The sequence below is a fragment of the Macrotis lagotis genome, chromosome 1 (assembly GCF_037893015.1).
Source record: "Macrotis lagotis isolate mMagLag1 chromosome 1, bilby.v1.9.chrom.fasta, whole genome shotgun sequence".
In the NCBI taxonomy this organism is placed as follows: domain Eukaryota; kingdom Metazoa; phylum Chordata; class Mammalia; order Peramelemorphia; family Peramelidae; genus Macrotis; species Macrotis lagotis.
The window spans coordinates 615,991,924-616,011,118 of record NC_133658.1 but is presented as its reverse complement, the minus strand read 5'-3'; the positions used below and the strand labels follow the sequence as shown (position 1 = coordinate 616,011,118).

At 32.3% G+C, this 19,195-nt stretch overlaps 1 protein-coding gene and 1 long non-coding RNA gene across 3 annotated transcripts in view; one reads left to right on the top strand and one right to left on the bottom strand.

The window, feature by feature from the left end:
* Positions 1-19,195, top strand: part of DPP10 (dipeptidyl peptidase like 10) — a 1,029,304-nt gene that overhangs the window by 964,947 nt on the left and 45,162 nt on the right. Inside the window, exons 14-19 of the mRNA XM_074215016.1 lie at positions 4,431-4,522; positions 4,916-4,963; positions 9,553-9,674; positions 15,068-15,115; positions 17,219-17,317; positions 17,423-17,492. Coding sequence (XP_074071117.1) covers positions 4,431-4,522; positions 4,916-4,963; positions 9,553-9,674; positions 15,068-15,115; positions 17,219-17,317; positions 17,423-17,492 — 479 coding nt within the window. The remainder of the gene's footprint in view (positions 1-4,430; positions 4,523-4,915; positions 4,964-9,552; positions 9,675-15,067; positions 15,116-17,218; positions 17,318-17,422; positions 17,493-19,195) is intronic.
* The window catches only part of LOC141507407 (uncharacterized), a 99,439-nt gene continuing 82,697 nt past the window's right edge, over positions 2,454-19,195 (bottom strand). Inside the window, exons 3-4 of one of the 2 annotated variants that reach the window (XR_012474132.1) lie at positions 3,693-3,741; positions 2,454-3,096 (exon numbers count right to left, since the gene is read on the bottom strand). This is a non-coding gene — a long non-coding RNA (uncharacterized LOC141507407). The remainder of the gene's footprint in view (positions 3,097-3,692; positions 3,742-19,195) is intronic. The other variant, XR_012474131.1, reaches the window with a different exon arrangement.

The following is a 19,195-nucleotide window of genomic DNA, read 5'->3' as shown; positions in this document are numbered from 1 at the left end:
ATTTTGAAAATCCATTCAGGATTTTAAAAAAGCTTCTCAAAATCTTTCATTATTTTAGGCATTTTAATATTTTCACTATCAAAATTTATCAACATTTCATAACTATTTAAAAATGCTTTGATATGTTCTATTCATTAAATATTTCTTTTTAATGCTTACACACTTGTATGTTAATTACATCATAATGGATTTATTTCATTTTTCAACAAAAGTTTATGGTACTATAGTACAAAATGCTGAATATTTCCTAGAACCTTAAAATAATTTCCTTATTTTCCTTAAAAAAGACAGAAAGAAGGGGTGATTATCTTACAAAAGGTCTAGTCTTAGCCTAAGAAATTTTCAGGATGATAGTATTTTACCACATTGAGGTCAGATCATCTGGTAAAAGTGCAACAAATATTTGTTGAATGGATTTTTTATTACCAGGGAATTAAATCCAGAAGTATTATATAAGGTTAAGAATTCTAATTTTGGAGGCAAAAAAGCTATATTCAAACTACACCTCTGTTATCTATGTAATCTTAGGCAACCCACTTAAAATGCCTTGACCCCATTTTCCTCAAAAATTAAATAAGGAAGTTGGACTAAATAACCTCAGAAATCACTTTCATTTCTTGATCTATGATTCCATGAATCTATGAATTGGAAAATAGAAATTGCAAGTGTGTACTAGATCATAGAAGCACAAAGAATGAGTAACTGCAAGTATGTTTCATTTTCCTTTAAAAATGTCCTCTTCTTTGTTGATCCATAAAGTGCTAGACTTCAAGGAAAAACTGTTACAAAGACTTGAATTACAGATTTTGATTTTGTTTCCTTCCTCTCTCCAAATAGGTACATTTCTATCATGAATATGGATACCATAAATCCAAATTAAATCGACTGTGTTCCCTAAGGCCTAAAGTCAATATTCACCATTTATAGTATCCTTAGATTGTACTCAAATCAAAACAAAACCCAATTTGTATAAGAGTCGCCATGTATTTGTTCATTCACTTAGAAGAACTTGATATCTTACATTTAGCTTCTGAAACTCTATGCTCATTTGGCATACCTAATGTGCTTATGCCTGCTGAGAATTGATTCTCTTCTCAACCAGGAGAATGCAATAGCTCTAAGGTATATGAAAATATATAGAATTTAAGTTTTTCTGGGAAAGGACTACTTTCCTTTTATCTGTGTCCCCAAATGTCTAGCCAAATGCTCGGAGAATAAAAGACATTTGAAAATTTTTTTGTTTAAATTGAGTTTAATAATAAGAGAATATTGATATGGGGAATAGATATCAAAGGATAAATATTTCATTGTGTTACTTGTCATTATATTTAGAGAGTGACTGAGAAACTTCTTTTTTTTGGGAGGGGGGAAATGGGACTATTATTTATTTTTCCTCCCTTGAATTTGTTACTTTAATTAGGAATTTTGCAGTTAAAGGCACCTGTGCAGATATGTGTATGTGGATTTCTATTCTAAAATACAAACCCCATCAGGAAAAGGTCTTTGTTCTATCTAAACTATCTAAACTCTCTTACCAAAATGCTCAAAAATATAATAAAGATGTAATTAGTGTTTAACGGAATTGACAATTGTCTCATTTTCCCTTCATTTTCCATCAGAAAATGCAATAATCATCATTCTTGAATCTATACCACAATATCCCTTGTCCATAGAGTTAATACCATTTAATTCCACTGCTAAATTTGTTCCAAAGTTCTGGAATCAAGGAAGGAAAAAAAAAGCCTAAAGATATGGAACTTGTGTGGTTCACAGTCTTTCCTGACTGCTAATCTGAAAAATTGAGCTTTCTATTCCTCTTCAGGCATTTGCCTTTTCCCTTGTGACCAACATCCCCATATTGTATTGTAGACCTAGTATTTGGGTCTCTGTGTAGGTCACTTGTAATCTAAATCCCTGCTTCTGTATGCACACATTGTCCTAATCTCCCTGGTATCTGTCCCTTGCAGCTTTCAGCAGTAGTGCTATCCCACCCTTGAATAAAAATCCCTAAATCTGGATCATTTTTATTGCCAAATCTTCCTGCTATTATGGCCTGGACCACCTCACCCTACTTCTACAGCCACATAATCTGTATCTTTTTTTTCACTACACCCTCTGGGAAACAAACAAAAAAAATCAATATTTCCAAGTCCTTTCAATATTTCTCATTTATGCCCCTTTCTCTCCTCTATCACTGACATCATTCTAGTGCAGGCCCTCAATCACTTCACCCATCACAATTAACTTACTACTAAGGCTTCCTGCCTCATCTTCCCATTCTAATCCACCTACCCCACCCTTCAATCAGTCACCAAAATAATTTTCCTAAAGCACAAGTCTCATCTTGTCAACCCTCTCCTCCCCCAAAATCAATCGATGTGATTCCCTTTTGCATCCTGAGCCCTACTACCTTTCTAATCTTCTTAAACCTACTTTTCCCACATACTCCAATGACATTGCCCTTCCTGGTGACCAAAGAAGAAATGTCTTCTCTGAACTCTCCTCTCTAGGCATTTTCTCCAGCCATCCTAGGGAATGCTTTCCCTCTTAACCTATTGCTTTCTCTGGCTTCCTTTAAAGCCCATTCTTCTACTGGAAGCTTTTCTCAACCCCTCTTAATTCTTTTCCCTTTCTTCTTTCAATTCTTATTTATCCTGTATGGGACTTGTTTGCATGTACCTGTTTCCTTGTTTTTCCATTTGATTGTAATCTTGAGGACAGGTCTATCTTTTGCCTCTTGTCATAGCCAAGATACTTACTTTAGTGTCTGACAAGTAGTAGATAATAAATGCTTATTGAATGATTTTATTCTACCTCTTCCAAAGTGTTCTTGGAACCCTTCACTACTCATCGATGATGATGTCAGCCTCCCTCTCAGCCTTTAGCATCCTCTTATTGTCTGTTGAGTTATATTTTTCTAATGTCTAATTTTAAAGTTCAGAATTCCTTTAATTAGCCATTGTAAGTACTTTACAGGATTGTCTCCCAAACCAAAGCAGCTCTGTCAGGGTTCCAACTGATGCTGATATAATTTATTCCAGTCTTCATCAGGTGCTTGTTCTGATATAGACATCCCCTGTTGAAAGTCTTTTGGATCTAGGCACAAAAGTATTTTAATGAATTTCATACTTGCTTTATTTTTTGAGATAAGCAAATATACATATATTGGCATGTAGATAAATTTGGAATAACACTTTAATTCAAACACAGTACTGACTTAAAAATATTTTTTCAGATAAACTAGAACAAGGCAGGTATAGAATCATTCTCATTTATTTCAAGATTAGAAAGATTTTCAAAGTATGTCTAATGCAAAACTTAATACATACATGTACACATCTATATGAATGTAGGAATTCAGGTTATGAACATACAAATAGATGTATATATATGTATATATATGTATACGTATATATATATATATATATATATATATATATATATATATATATATATATACACACACACATTCCTGTATGGACTTAAGTATACATATATGTCTCCATACATGTTTTTATGCATGTATTAATGAATTAAGAGACACTGATACACATTCTGGGTATCTATATTCTAATTACTGGACTGGTTCCACAAACATACTAGTTCATAAATTTTAGTCATATATCTATAATGGCAGAGTGATCTATATCCCATTTTTCTATCAAAAAATGCTCATATTTAAATACACTTACCTGACTGCTTTTCCTATAGCCTGTAGGTGATAGACATTTTCTCTCAATCCTATGTATAAATGGAAGGAAAAAATTAGATTTTTGAGCATGTTTTCATGCATAAGTATGGGTTTATATGAATGTAGTCTAAAAGTAAAATTAATTAACTAAATGTTACATTGAAATGATACTATAACGTAAAAGAGAAACAAACTGCACATATAAAGGTTTGTTGTTTCACATCCAATTTTTTTACTGTTTTAGTATAAATGCAAGTATTCATTTTTATTATCTTTAAATACAGAATTTTTAAAATAAAAAAAAAATAAATGGGGCTGGCTAGGTGGCACACTGGATAGAGTACCAGTCCTGGAGTCAGGAGTATCTAAGTTCAAATCCAGCCTCAGACACTTAATAATTACCTAGCTGTGTGGCCTTGGGCAAGCCACTTAACCCCATTGCCATGCAAAAAAAATAAAAAATAAATAAAAAAGCAAGGGGTAAGCAAACATTGACTTCTCTGAACCTCAGTTTCCTCATGTGAAAAGTGAAAACACAGAACAGAATGGTTTTTAAACTCCTAACTCTAACATTCTATAAATCTGTGATTAAAAAAAACTAAAAGTGACATATGCAGGCAGTTCTTTAGAACAGCACCATGTTCCAAATATAAGCTGTTCTAAATTTGAAATATACTTCTCAGCCAAATTGAAACTGTTTAAATAAAATGAAGATCAATATTTTTCCATTTCTTTGCAGCCTAAAAGTGAGCAAATCAGTGTGCGGCATCTGACATCAGGAAACTGGGAAGTCATAAAAATCTTGGCATATGATGAAAGTACTCAAAAGATGTGAGCATTGTTATTATTCCTTAACTGAGTTAGAAATCAGGTTTGTGTAATGGAGTATATTCTCTTATAATCACCATTATACTTATTGTACCTCAGTAAATAAAGTGTGACTATAGTCCTATAGTTGTTCTTTTGTTCCCCTTACTCACCCAAATTAAAAAAAAAAAAAAGAAAGGGGTTTGGAAAAGGCATCCATAACTACATTTTATTGTTTTAAGTATATTATTATATTATATTAGGAGCATTAGTAGTAGAATTATTATAATGAAATTTTATCATTGAAAATAGCAAAATGTGGTTTGCATATATTGGAAATCAAATAAAAATTCAATGATAATGTTGACAAAACTATATGCTCTTCTAACTTGGTAATATCTTCACATTTTTGGACAGTTATTTCTTGAGCACAGAAACTTCTCCAAGAGGAAGGCAACTGCATAGGTAAGCAATTCATAGTGACAGACTCCCATAGCATTGTAAAGAAATTGAATTTTAAAAAATGAATACATATTTGAAAAATGAATGTACTTATGAATTGGGATGGTAGAGTTAATTCTTGATAAGATCATATCCCACTTGAAGCTTGAAATATCTCCATTTTTTTCCTAATATGAATGTGGAATCCTAGAGAACAGAAACTGCTTCTATTTATTTCACAGTTTTTTCTATATAGCAAATGTTTGATAAATGCTTCATTCATTTATTTATCTGTAGTTGGGATTGCCTGGTATACCCTCAGAGCCAGCTGACCTTTGTAACCTGGTCACTTTGCTCTCCTTTTTGAACTCCTCGAATCATCAGTGTTTTGCATCTTTTTTTCTCTTTCCCCTACTCCATGTCGACTTAGAGATATCTCTCCTCCTTGAACACTCTGTCTATTTTCTTTCTCCTATTCTTCTCTCCCTTTTATCCATACTTCTATTTACTTATATCAATATATTTTTCCTGCTATCTTCTGTGACATTTTGTATGTTGTTCATTCATTTATTAGGCATGTCTTATGCTTCATGACCCCAACTGGGGTTTTTTGGCAAAAAGACAACAGTCATTTGCCATTTCCTTCTCCACCTCATTTTTTTCCAGAAGAGGGCCTTAGGCAAAGAGGATTAAGTGACTTCTCCAAGGTCATACAGTTAGTAAGTATCTAATGTTATATTTGAACTCAGGAAGATGAGTCTTCCTGAGTCAAAACCCAAGACTCTATCCACTGTACCACCTACCTGCCTATTCTTTGACATCTCATTCCCCATTTAAGTCAAGGGCACTCAGTTCACATGGGCTATTCATCCTCTCACCTCTAGCAACCCAAAAGATCCAAAACTACAGAACTGAGTGAACTTAATTCCTCTCCTTTTTAATATAAAACTGACCTCATTATTCCATATTTGTCATCCTTTTCACTATACTATATTATCTTTTGTTTGTCTCCTTGTGATAATGTTTTCGCTTTAGGAGAGTTAAAACTTAAGATAATTTTTATGCTTGGATATTTTTAGACAGCAACCTCCTTATAGATGGCAGTTATGTTGATATTTTAATGTGCTATCATAGAATTCTTGTACTTAGATTACCAAGTAACTCCATGGTCTCATAAGTATTTTTCACAATGTGATCATGGGTGTTTTAAATAACTATGCATCCTTTGTCTTTTAATTTGTAGAACATGGAGGTGGCTAGGTGGCATAGTGGATAAGCACTGGCCTTGGAATCAGGAGTACCTGGGTTCAAATCTGGTCTCAGACACTTAATAATTACCTAGTTGTGTGGTCTTGGGCAAACCACTTAACCCCATTTGCCTTGCAAAAACCTAAAAAAAATTTATAGAACATATTATCTTTGGTGTGAGAGTAGAACATATCCTAAATTCAGAATTGACAATTAAAAGGTCAGATAATAACATTATATGCATGAAAGTCTCTCTCCTAATTCAAGAAATTTTCCAAGGCAGTAGAAAATGAATCATTTTTAAAAATTTTTTACATAATTCTTTATTTCTTTTGTGTGTGTGCATGTATGTGTATATAGTTTTTCTAATTTACATTTCACAGATACATTTTTAAAGTGTCAAAAGTTCCATGACATATTTCTAGTGGAAATTCATCACTTTTTAAAAAGCTTTGGCACCAATGACTCTGAAAAACACTTGTTTATAATTTGAGGGCAAAATAACATTTTTGAAAGAAAAAAAAGGCTTTCCCTTTATTTCTGTAAAAATTTGCTTCACTTTGAAGGAAAATACTTCTCTTTTACACCTAAAAGCCTGGATGTGACTTTTCTTACTTTCTTCTTTTTCCAGCTAGCACAAAAAATGTTCACTCAATTTTAATCATTTCTAGTATAATAGGATTAGATGTTAAGTATGATTTCAGGAATAATAATTAAAATCACTAACCAATTTTTCTTTTTTGAGATCTAAAGCTTTATTTTCCTCAGGCATATTTCATAAAAATGAATGTATATTAGCTATATCTTAGTGATTTCAAGCTGCATTATTATTTCATATCTTTAATTTGAAAAAAACCTTAAGAGGAAAATGAGGGTTTTAGAAGATTGCCTTTGGCTTCAGTCAGACAAATAGAATGGTCAGTCTCAACTCAATTTTTCTTTATTCATCTAAAAGTGATTTGAATCCTAATTATTCCTTAGACAAGGATGTGTGACCTTTCCTTGCAATTGAAGTAGCACATCATGGGTTTATGTGTCCTCCTCAAGTAAAGCATATTGTGTGATTCAAAAAGAATGTAGCATCAATAAATTTTCTCTGAAATAGCTCATCAAGTTCCATCTGGCTTGACTGTAAGATAATGTTAGTGTTTGACCCACAAAACTCAATCAATGTCTTGCTCCAGCAATAAAAATCATCATTTGCTGATTTTATATAAGACATTAGAAACTCCTGGAGGATAAAGATTGCCAAATTATGCACCCTTTGCCTCCTAAAATTTTCTATTTCAAATGTAACCTTATTTTACATGGGTAATTATCATAGCTGCAATTCTGAGAGTATGTAAGGTATATGGCAAGGGAAAAGAGATGTACAGAGGACAAAATGAACATTAAAATCAACTCTCAATTACGTATAAATGAAATGTTATTTGGTATTTGCCCTCATCTTCACAAATGTATTAATCAAATCACAGTGGGTTTGGAATCAGGAAATCTCAAATCTTATATATCAAGTATTTGCTAGCTCTGTCATTATAGGCTGTCCACTTTATGTCTTAGAAACTAAATTTTCTTAGAGTAAAATGGATGTAATCAGAAAAATAATGAAGATGATAGCTGCCAAAGCTGATAAAAAGCTTTACAAAATATTGGAAAAACTTTAATTACATCTCATTTGAGTCTCATAATAGGCCCATGAGTTAGGTAATACAAGTGTAAAAGTTATTTAATTAATTTACAGGATCAGAGTGAGAAAAACGCTTTCCAACCTTTAAAATGAATTAGTTTTTACTGTTATTGCCATCATTGTCATCCTCATCATTATTACTATTATTATCTCTGAAATTTAGAAAATACCAAATATTTATCAATTGTAAATGCAAACATATTAGTAAAGTATAATTTTTGAAGGAAGCAGCAAGTGAACTGTCCTTCAATGAATAATTCTTAAGCTGAATAAGAATAATTTTGTATCTTGTTATACTTTATATTTTTCACACCACTATTTCTTTATATCAACAACGAAGGATTGAGCTTTTACCTGTGTTTAAGACATAGGCAACTTTACAAATAAAAGAAATCTTTACCATTACACTTAAACTCGTCTGACCCTTAGCTTTTCCAGCTGTCATTTGGGGAATTAATACAAATACAATAATGCCGTGGGAATGGAATAGAAAAAGAGAAATTAATGTATTTAGCCAAAGCATTAAGGACTCTACTACTATGAGGCATGACAGAAAAAGAGCTTTGTCTCTGTTTCTATCCTAGGATTCCTCCCCAAGTCTTTCTTCAGTTATACAGACACACAGGGTATGACTTACCCATGAAACTTCCAGGATGAAAAATTCCAAACATTTTTATTTATGGATCACTTTGGCTGATGCCTATGAAGACCTCAGAATAATATTTTAAAATACATTTTATTTATTTATTCACTTAAATACATTTTAAATACATTTTTAAATACAGAAAATAGACATCCATTAAAAAGAAACCAATTACATTGAAATTCTATTTTTAATATTCAAACAAGTTTGTCATATTGCAGCATATCTAGTGCCTGGCCTCAAAAACAACAATTTCAAGGTAGTGATGAGTATAAATGATATTTTGAGATATTGTCAACAACTGTTAGTTGATATGAAAATTATTTGTGACTTTTATTAGTGTCAAAGACAATTGAAGCTAGTAATAATGCAATTCTTCATTATCCACATTCATATTTAAAAAATGCCAGACTTTTGTTAAAGGGTTTTCAAAATTAAGATTCACATTTTCTCCTTCCAAGTTTATGGAACTCAGAAAATGAAGAAAATCTTTAATCTTGGGTTATGAACATATGCTTTAGCAGGATATACTGTTTTCTCCTGGCCATAGATTGTATGTCTTCCTTCTTCCTCCAAACCCCATATTGTATTGACATTTGTATTGTCATCCCATCCACCACCAACTGAATTGTTTAAGGTATAAATAAAACTCTTGGTATCAGATCTTAATATATTTTAGGAGGAAATATACCTTTGAAATATTGTATTTCAAATAATATTCAAATACTTTTGAAAATATTATACTCAATTTCATAATACAAGATGGATATTAAGCAATGAAACCAACTTTTGTTTATAGCTTGTGAAATCAGTCTCAAACCTTTTAGTTGCCTTTTAATATACATAGAGCTTTTGGTTAACTGTGCATATAGAGAGGGCAAGTGTTACTGCCATCGATAATGGAAACTCATCTTGACATTTTAAAAACTCCAGGCCACATTAAAATATCCATTAATGTTGATGAAGATTGCCACATGCTTCCTTGCACTGAATATTAACATTTCTAACCTGTCCACCCCCACCCCATTCCCCCAGTGCATCCACCGATGGATTATTGAATCGTCAATGTCTTTCATGCAGTTTTATGAAAGATCAGTGCACATATTTCAGTGCGAAGTTTAGTCCTACAAATCAACATTTTTTATTACACTGTAAAGGTAAGAGAAACATGTCTTCTAATTTAAATTGTTTTATATATTGTATGTGGGTAAAATCTATTGATATTTGTCACTGTTAAATATATATGTATATATTATATATATATAAATTCTTAATAATACATATTAAAATCTGTTATACTTTATAAAATATGGATGATCTGAAATTTAGATTATGTATTTGAACTTAATTTAAAAAACTGAATGAGGTTATGCAGTCAATAAAATATGGATTTTTGAATATGTATATATTTAGAAGTAACATAAATTTGTTTATATTATCATTACAGGTATTATATTAATAGAATCATTTGCATGTTCTCTTTAGAAGATAATAAAATCAATGAAATATTTCATTGGACTAGTAATCAAGAGAATTGCCATCTATAGGAAATTGAATTTTATTTTTCCAAATTAATTTGGTATTGTCATTGAATTTATGTAAAATCCTCCATAGTGGGTAATAATATATTATTGCTGTTTTGGATAGTTCTACAACATTGCTGCTATTCTGGACAGATACTTGTTGCTTCTTTTATGGACAATTAAATGTTGCTAGAAACAATTTAATAATCTTCACCTATTCAAGATATGATTTAATTTCCCCAGAGATGATATCAGTTTCATGTATCTTTTTTCTGATAGAACTCTCCAATGTGATAGATTGCCTACTCTATTTGAGTGTTAGTGCATGGAATCATTTGGAAGTTTCTATAATCTTCAATAATGTTTGCTGTTATATTGAAAATATATGTTATGATGCAATTGTGAAACTAAACATGGAGATATAGCTATAATGTCCACTTGCACCCAAAATCTATTGGGAGTTAGAACTCTTTTGATGATATAGACATTGATCATAAGTGTATATGTAAGTGAGTACCCTAGTCTCATTGGAGAAGGGTAAAGAAGTGATCAAGAATTCTTGTAATAAAGAGAAAATGTTTAATTAATAATTATACAAAAATAGAACTGCTATCAAACATGTATTATCATGGGAAATTTTGAGCTCTGTACAAATTACTACTATGTTAAATAAAATATAAAATTTAAATGTAATTCAAAATATAAATTTAGATCCCTTGCGGATTGAGATCTAAGAGGTAAACCACATATAATGGTTATATTTATAAAAGGTTTCTGAGTTTTCTCAACCAATTTTGAAGAATATGACAAAAATCCTTATTGTAGAACAGTTCCCTCTACAGGATCTCCATCTCAAGACTGAATTTTGGAATGAGACCATGTTTGGAGACAGGTGGAACAGCCATTCCAAGTGATTAGGAGAGTTGAGACACAAGCTCAAGTTTGACTTCCCTTGCTGAGCTAGCAAAGAAGTGAGGACAGGGTATAAGCCAATTCATCTTATAACAGAAAATACAAATCAAGCTTATAAGGCAGTGAAGTGGGTGATAATGGTGTTGCTGCTGAGATTTTTGGGATCACCAGATAAGCAAAGAAAATTGAGAGCCATTGAAAAGCAAAAGAATTTGCACCCTCTCTGGGATGTTAAAACTGCTCAGGATTTTATTATAGTAAATTATTACGAATATAAAGATTAAAGCTCCTAGAAAAGCAGTATCCATTTTAAGAATAGGCTAGGTGAAGTTTGAGTTAGAGAGAAAGGGAGGGGGAAAGGGAGAGAAACAACCCCAGCCATGTGGCATGGGGGCCCATGGTGGACCACCAGAGTCTAGAATGGGAGCACATGGTCTATGAAGAAAAGAGAGATGTAGACATCCTGCAAGTTGGAAGGATAGAATCCTTTCCTGAACCAAGGTCAAGTGGAGGGGAAAATGAGAGACAAGATACAAAACAACAGGGTCAAAGGGAGGCAGGATACAATCAACCTCTCAGGAGCAAACAGCCCTCCACAATTAACAAGATTTTAACATCATTAAAGCTTCATTCATAATTCTCTGCATCAATGGGACATAACTAATCAATTTTGATAAGAGACTGCTAAAATCAGTTGGACAGCATAACAAGTGTCTGTCAGTGGGAAATTGTTGTTTAGTTCTTGCTATGACAGCTAAAACACCCATCTCTGATCACCTGTGTTTTCAGTCATTCCCTTTTCACCACTTGGGAAAAAGTTAGTCAAGTGGCCAAGGAGCTTAAGTCAAATCTTGCTTAAGTTACTAGGAAAGTGCAAACTCTTTGATTCTGTTTAATCATCTATGTGAAGATTAAATCAGATAAAAATATGTATAAGTATGCAAAATGCTATATGCATATTAACTTTTTAAAAAAAAGGAAGACAGGTGGGTCATCTCTCACTAATACCCATCCTTGGTAGCTAAGCCTTGGCATTTGGAAGCAGTATTGCTTCCCCTGTATAAAGTCTCTGTATAAAGATGTAAAAACAGAAGCAGGGGGTATATTCTATAAAGAGAGGATGACATGACTTCTTCTCCTTCCCTATAGGTTGACATAAAGTAAAGCAAGACCGATTTTCATCTGTTTCCCATGAAAGTTAATATCACGTTGAGAGTGACAAATCTTGTACAGATTTTTATTGATGCCTTTTGTTTACATATTTTCCATTTAAATAAGCCTTTTATCCTGTATGCATTTTTATTCACCTTCTACAGAATTTGATTTAAATTTAAAAAAAGCAGCAATTGTGATCAATACACTTACATTTATGCAATAATCTATGTATCTGGAACTATCACACATGCACGCGCACACACACACACACACACACACACACACACAGACACACACATAGCCCTCTAAAAAGAAATTGGGGGAAGTAAGTATTTTCCTGTATCACTTCTTTGGGTCGATCATTCTTTAGACTTTCATGACATTCAATTTTGATTACTTTGTCATTAAATTTCAATTTCCATTGCTTTAGTTGTTATGTATATTGTTTTCTTGTTTCTGCTTATGGATGTCAGATATTTAATAGAGATGGAAGTTTACATATTGAAAGGAGAAAAAAAGAACACTCCCTAGGTAATTAGTCCTAAATTTTTTTCTTGAAAAAGCAAAACAAAACAGTGAGTTGGAAGCTGGAAACCATTTCCCCAGTTTACACTGAGCTTGGGGAAAAAATAAAAGCAAAAACAAGCAAACAAAAATAAAAAACTTTGGCATTATGAAGGACGGTGATAAAGTGACTAGGATAGGTGAACCATACTGCCATTGGAGAAAACTGCTAAGTAAGGTCAGTGAATTTCCCCCAGCATATTCACAAAAAGATAGCCTTCTTAGACTATTGGATAAATGACAGTTCTGTCCACTTTGCTCACCAGTGCAATCTGGTGGTGTATTTTATATGTATAAATATATATGTGTGAATATATGCAATGTGAACATGCATGTACATGTATATATTTGTGAATATGAAAAACTATGACAAAAAATAAATGGAATTAAGTAAGTATTTATCCTTTACCATGACCAATGAAATAAATAAAAGAAAATATCAGGAAAGAAAATCATTGCTTATTATTTTGCCAGAAAAATAGCTTTCTATTAATTTCTGCCTCCAAGAAACTTAATAAGACATCCTATTTCCTACTCTTCCATCCCCTGGAAAATAAGAGAAGCAGGAAAGATCATTCTTCTCCTTTGCATAATATTGGGAAGGAAGTGACCAAGATAAAAACAGAGCCAAGTAGCCAGGCAATAAAGAGAGAAGGTTGACATAGAGAATCAAAAAGAACTTACTATTAAAGCCTGACCTAATACTTCCATTCACATTCTTCTGTACTAGGATCCAGATCTGATCTTCAGCCTCTACCCTGAAGATTTGACGTACCTTGCCACTTGCCCTTTCTCTATCACTTCAAGGATCTGGAATGAACTGAGCCCCTACTCCCTTTCAGTGAACTATGAGATTCCCACTCAGACCGTTAATTCTTGTAGTGACTGGAACATAGTTAGCAAGGGGAGGATTATTATATACTGCTCTGCCTTGGACAAACAGATTCTAGGTATCTCTAATTGTGTTATGAAGAATGCTCATGCTGAGGAAGTCACCTATTTCTTCATTGAGAAGTAATGATACCAAACATTATAATGTTGCAAATGACATTATAACAGGGCTGATTTTATCCTAATGCTCTAGCAGAAAGGATGGTGAGCACATATAAGTGTGTTATATATCTTTTAACTTGAAATTGAAATTGACTGAGTGAAGAGGGGCATTCATTTGTTGTTAATATTGAAGGGGGAAATTTCCTTGGTTCATTTAATCAACTTGCTAGAGGCAGTGGTTATTGAATATATAATTTTCTATAATTTGAATTCTAGGAATGCCTGGGAAAATATTTCATTCAACTGAATTTTTTTGATTAACAATGTTATTGACTTGTAACATTAATTTTTCTTTAAATATTACTGCTATGAATGATTCTAAATTGAGGTCTCCTCTTTCCTCCCACAAAGCAATCAAGTATGGGTTGTACTCCACTCAGATTTTTGCTAAACTATGAAAAAGAAAATATTCTTTTTATATTGCATCTTAATCAGGTTCTAACATCAACCAAATAAACATTTGTGGTTGTAATAGTAGGGTTAGGAACATTTCTATTTTTTTAAATGAATAATCATTTATGCTCTAGAAAGAAAATGACAGGGTGATTTTCCTCTATTTAATGTATTATCTTCCTATCATAATAAAATCATATCTTTACTAAGTTACATTGATGACTAAAGATCTGAAAAGTCTATAATAATTCCTTTTTTTAATTTAAATAAGACATTTAACTAGTCCATTAGAAAACCAAGGTCTATTGAACATGAACCTTTTTCTAGTCTTATTTCATCTATATTATATTTGTGTAGAGATTTTTTGGTTTATTTTCATTTTATAGATTAGATAACAGAACTGAAGTGTCCCCCTTCCATGATTAATAATTACCTTAGTTTTTAGAATTAACATTCTGAAAAATATTTACTGAGTTCACACTAGAAATTGAAATATGCAAGATATGGGGGAAATAAGAAAATTTTATGCCCATGCCATCAGGTATTATGCTTTGCCCTTAATTATTCTCCTATTTTTTGTCATTTTGAATCCTGGAAGAAACATATAGAGGAAATGTGTTGGTTAATTGAGTACTCTTGATATTGGTCCAGTTATATAAATATTTTGACTGTAATTCACTTCAGGATGAAAGTGAGGCAGGAGTAGAAAGAAATTAAGTAAGGCAGGAGTGGAAAACTGGATTAGGAGTAAGAGGACCTGAATTCAAATATCCACTTAACTCTATGACCTTGAGTAAATGACTTTTCATCTAACAGTTTCCTTTTCTTCAGAATTAATAGATCATAATATAAGACTCTGAAGTTCTAAATCTGAAATACTATGAAACTTGCTGCTTATTTTGGAATCCTTATTAGTATTTCCTTAATATCTTTTTGCATATTTTTAATAGGACCAGGTGTTCCAGTGGTCAGTGTACACAACACCAACATCCCTTCAAGTAAGTAATTTAGCAATGAATTTAGAAAATATGATCATGGTTAGTGACATTTAGAGGTTTTTCTTTAGTCTTACTGGACTTTTTGATCATCTTTTGAAGATTAAACAAGAAAAATCTTAGTTGAGTTTCCTTTGTCATAGGAAGAATCAGGTAGATTTTAAGGCTTTATTATATTAATTGAATAGAATTAAGCAAATATAGATTACTGAAATAACTAAAAAATATTTAATTGAAATAATGGTTTTTGTAGATTTCTAGGTGGTCTATAACTTAGGTGTCTCTGGCTTCTCTTCTATGAGAGTTAGATCTACCACACCTTGCCCAGTACACTGAGACAATCTAAAGGGTCTTCCCTTACATTGGTTTTAATGTCTAGCAATTGAGCTCACCTTCTTAGGAACAAAAGAAAAATTATCCTCCTTGTCCATTGAACTACTTGGTATTAAAGTAATATTTTTCAAGGTATTAATTAATTCAAATTTAGGGAAATATATGAAAAATTCCCTTAATACATGGTAATCTATCTCCTACCCTAGCACACATACCACCTCAATTGCTGGCATTAGACATAGCAAGTTCACATTACTAGCTAGAGTCCTTTCTCACTTTCAGCTTTATAGACCAATGCCGCTCATAACTCTCAACAGGATTTGTAACAACATCTTGGGTTTCAGGGGTCCAAGAACTCCATGGATCTAAGACTTTACTCTTTGTACCTAGAATAGGAAAGGTTATGAAAAAAGACCATAATTGCAAACCCTGGTCACATGGCCATAATGTACTCCACAATGTAGCTATCTACATGTGATAGTGAAGTGATCCTGAGGGCTACCCCAATTTATTTGAAAGTACTACTTTCTATGAATGAGAGAACAGGTCACCCTTAGCCCTAAATGTGAGGAAAAGCATTGGAGTGAAATTTTAAAAATATAGGGGGTCATCCTTCAGATCTGAGTAAACACTTTAGTTTTGAAGAAATTTCTTTTTTTTAAGGTTTTATTTATTTTGAGTTTTACATCTTTTCCCCTAATCTTACTTTCTTCCCCCCACCCCCCACAGAAGGCAATTTGCCAGTCTTTACATTGTTTCCATGGTATACATTGATCCAAATTGAATGTGATGAGAGAGAAATCACATCCTTAAGGAAGAAACATAAATTATAAGAGATAGTAAGAGCAGACAAGATAACAGGTATTTTTTTTTCCTAAATTAAAGGGAATAGTCCTTGAACTTTGATCAAACTCCACAGTTCTTTCTCTGGATACAAATGGTATTCTCTATTGTAGACAGCTGCAAATACTCTGTGATGGTTGCACTGATGAAATGAGAGAGTCCATCAAGGTTGATCATTGCCCCCATGCTGTTAGAGTGTACAGTGTTTTTGAAGAAATTTCTTAATGAATTTATTCATTTATTATTTCTTTGTAATATAAACATTTTCTCCATTGTTTTTAGACATATTAAAACCATGAAAATATTATACAAGGTTTTTTTCTGTAGATTTTTGCCCTCCTTCTGCTTTTAAAATAACAGTGTACATCCCACCGGTGCTTTTATACTAATAATGTTTAAATATTTGTCTTGACATATTTTGAATTTAAAATGAATGTATAATTAAAGGGTTCTTTTTTGTTTCATGAAACTAGTGATTAATTGGTTTGTTTGACCTCTCTGAAGAATATAAAAATGACCTATTGTCTATTAACTTTAAACATTTGGTCTTAAGAAATTCACATATCTAAAATAATCAGAGGTGAAAAGGATTAGAAATAAGCATTCTCAAGTGTTTAGCCTATTAAGAAGAAATGTCATCTATAAGTATATGCTGGGCAGATGTCTTAGGCATTTGTGTTTAACAAGTGTACATCTGTGGCATGCAGAATTTACAAAAGAAAATCAATTGAGGGCTTTGAATATGCTTCAGGGGGTTCTTGTTCTTCAAATCACAAAGTAGCTGGATAAAATCTCATTTCTCCATTAAAAGCTATTGTTCACAATTTAAAGGGGTCAGTGTTTTTCATCTATTGAACAGGGTTTGGGACTCTTGCTAATCAGATAGCACTTAGGGTTATTATTCTATCCCTTTCTCTCTGTGCTCCACAGAATTTCATGTATTGGAAAGTAATTCTGTGTTAAAAGAAGCCATCATGAAGAAAAAGATTACCAAGACCGAAATTAAAATGCTTCACATTGAGGACTATGGTAAATGAACCGAAGTCCTGCACTAACCACGTGCAGTTTTTTCTTCATCTTAGTTTTTCATGTGCATCACTGCCAGTCTTTAATATCTTACTTTTTCTTTAAAAGAACTTCGTTTACAGTTGTCCTTCCCCAAGGATTTTTCGGATCGAAACCAGTATGCTGTCCTATTATTAATGTAAGTATTTTATGTGATTGAATTTTAAAAATAGATCAATGGTTAAATTTAAAAATAGTAATAATTGTTTTATGACTCCAAAGGAAGTGTTTTGATTAAAAACAGCAAGCAACATTGTCTGTATGTAGCTATGCCAGGGCAGAATGTGAGAGAGAGACTCATCAAAGGAAATCATTACCATTTATGGAAGACTATATAAATTTTCCTGTTTCTTACATCCTTAATAGAATTAGTTGCTGCCACTGGAGAAGGCGATAGCAGCTAATTCTGTTTGTGAAATTCTGCTCAGCAATTAGTCAAACCCTGTGTTCTTTTAGTTATATTTATGCAAGACTGATGAAATGGTTATTTATGTTGCTGAAGTAATTGATTATATTTCCTCCATCCCTATCTCTGCTGTGTTTCTTTGATTCCTGGCCAATAGAATTCATTACATGAACTAAAAAGACCTGAATCTTGGTTCTGGCCATATTGGGATAAGTTTTGGAAATGAGTTCATTCTCATTCTTAGTTTTCACAAAACACTACTTTTATAGAAAATACTCAGGCAGGAGTACTTTACATAAGGTGAGAATTCCTGCTTCCAGTTTTCTCACTATTTTATATACTTAATCAGAATTTTTTTTATTTTGCTATGTTGAATTAAGTTGTCAACATTTCCAATAAAGTTACAATTGGGGCTATACCATGAACTTTTTTGAAAAATAAGGAATTAGTGAAAAAAAAACAAGGAAAAAAGAATATGTTAGAATGTTTGTTTATGAAGATTTCATGCCATAACAGATATTCATTCCTTTTTTCTAGTGTGTTCTCACATTCACTTCTACCTATTCTCATCACAGTACTCCTTGGGACATATTGACATTCTATATCTGAAAGCTAAAATGTAGGCCAGGGAGACCAATTTATAGATTCCATTTCTCTGTTCATTCCATTCTATTACTGTACATTCTTTCTACTCTAGAATGTTAAAATCTCATAATTTTTCTATTACCAAAAGAGATGTAAAAAAGGAAAAAAAATCCTCCAAAATATGCGTTGTTATTATACCTCATTTGAAGATTTCAATGAAGAGGAATTGACTAGCTCTTTTGTATAAGAAGTTTCTTTCTCTTTCTTTGTTAAGAAGTTTCTTTTATATTCCTTAAAAATTTTATCTATAGCAATATAGCCTATATTTACTTTCTAGAAATAAGCAAAATAGGTGTAGCAGTTCTTTATATCTGATATCCTTTCAAATACTTGAAAAACTATTATTTTCTCCTAAAGGATTCTTTTCTCCCTTTTAAATATTCCCAGATGTTTTTGTTTTTGTTTTTTTTTAACTGATTTCTTATATGATTTAGACTTTAGTCCTTTTACCATTTTGGTTGTCTTTCTCTTGAGTCAATTCAATTTCTCAGGGCATCCTTCCTAAATTTTGTTCTTTAGAAATAAAGAGATTTTTTCTTCTAATACATACAGCTGTGTGTAATGTTGACAGTTGCCACCTGGATTCCCAATACCATGCCTATTGTGATATACCTCTAGAACTCCATTAGCACTAGGAGGCAGAATGGATCAAGTACTCAGGATAAAGCTAGTTCAAGAGGACTTGAAATTAAATCCTAAATCAAAAAGTAATTGTATTACTGTGAGAAAGTCACTTAACTACTCTTAAACTCAATTTCCTCATCTCTGAGAAGAGTATAATAGAAAAGGGA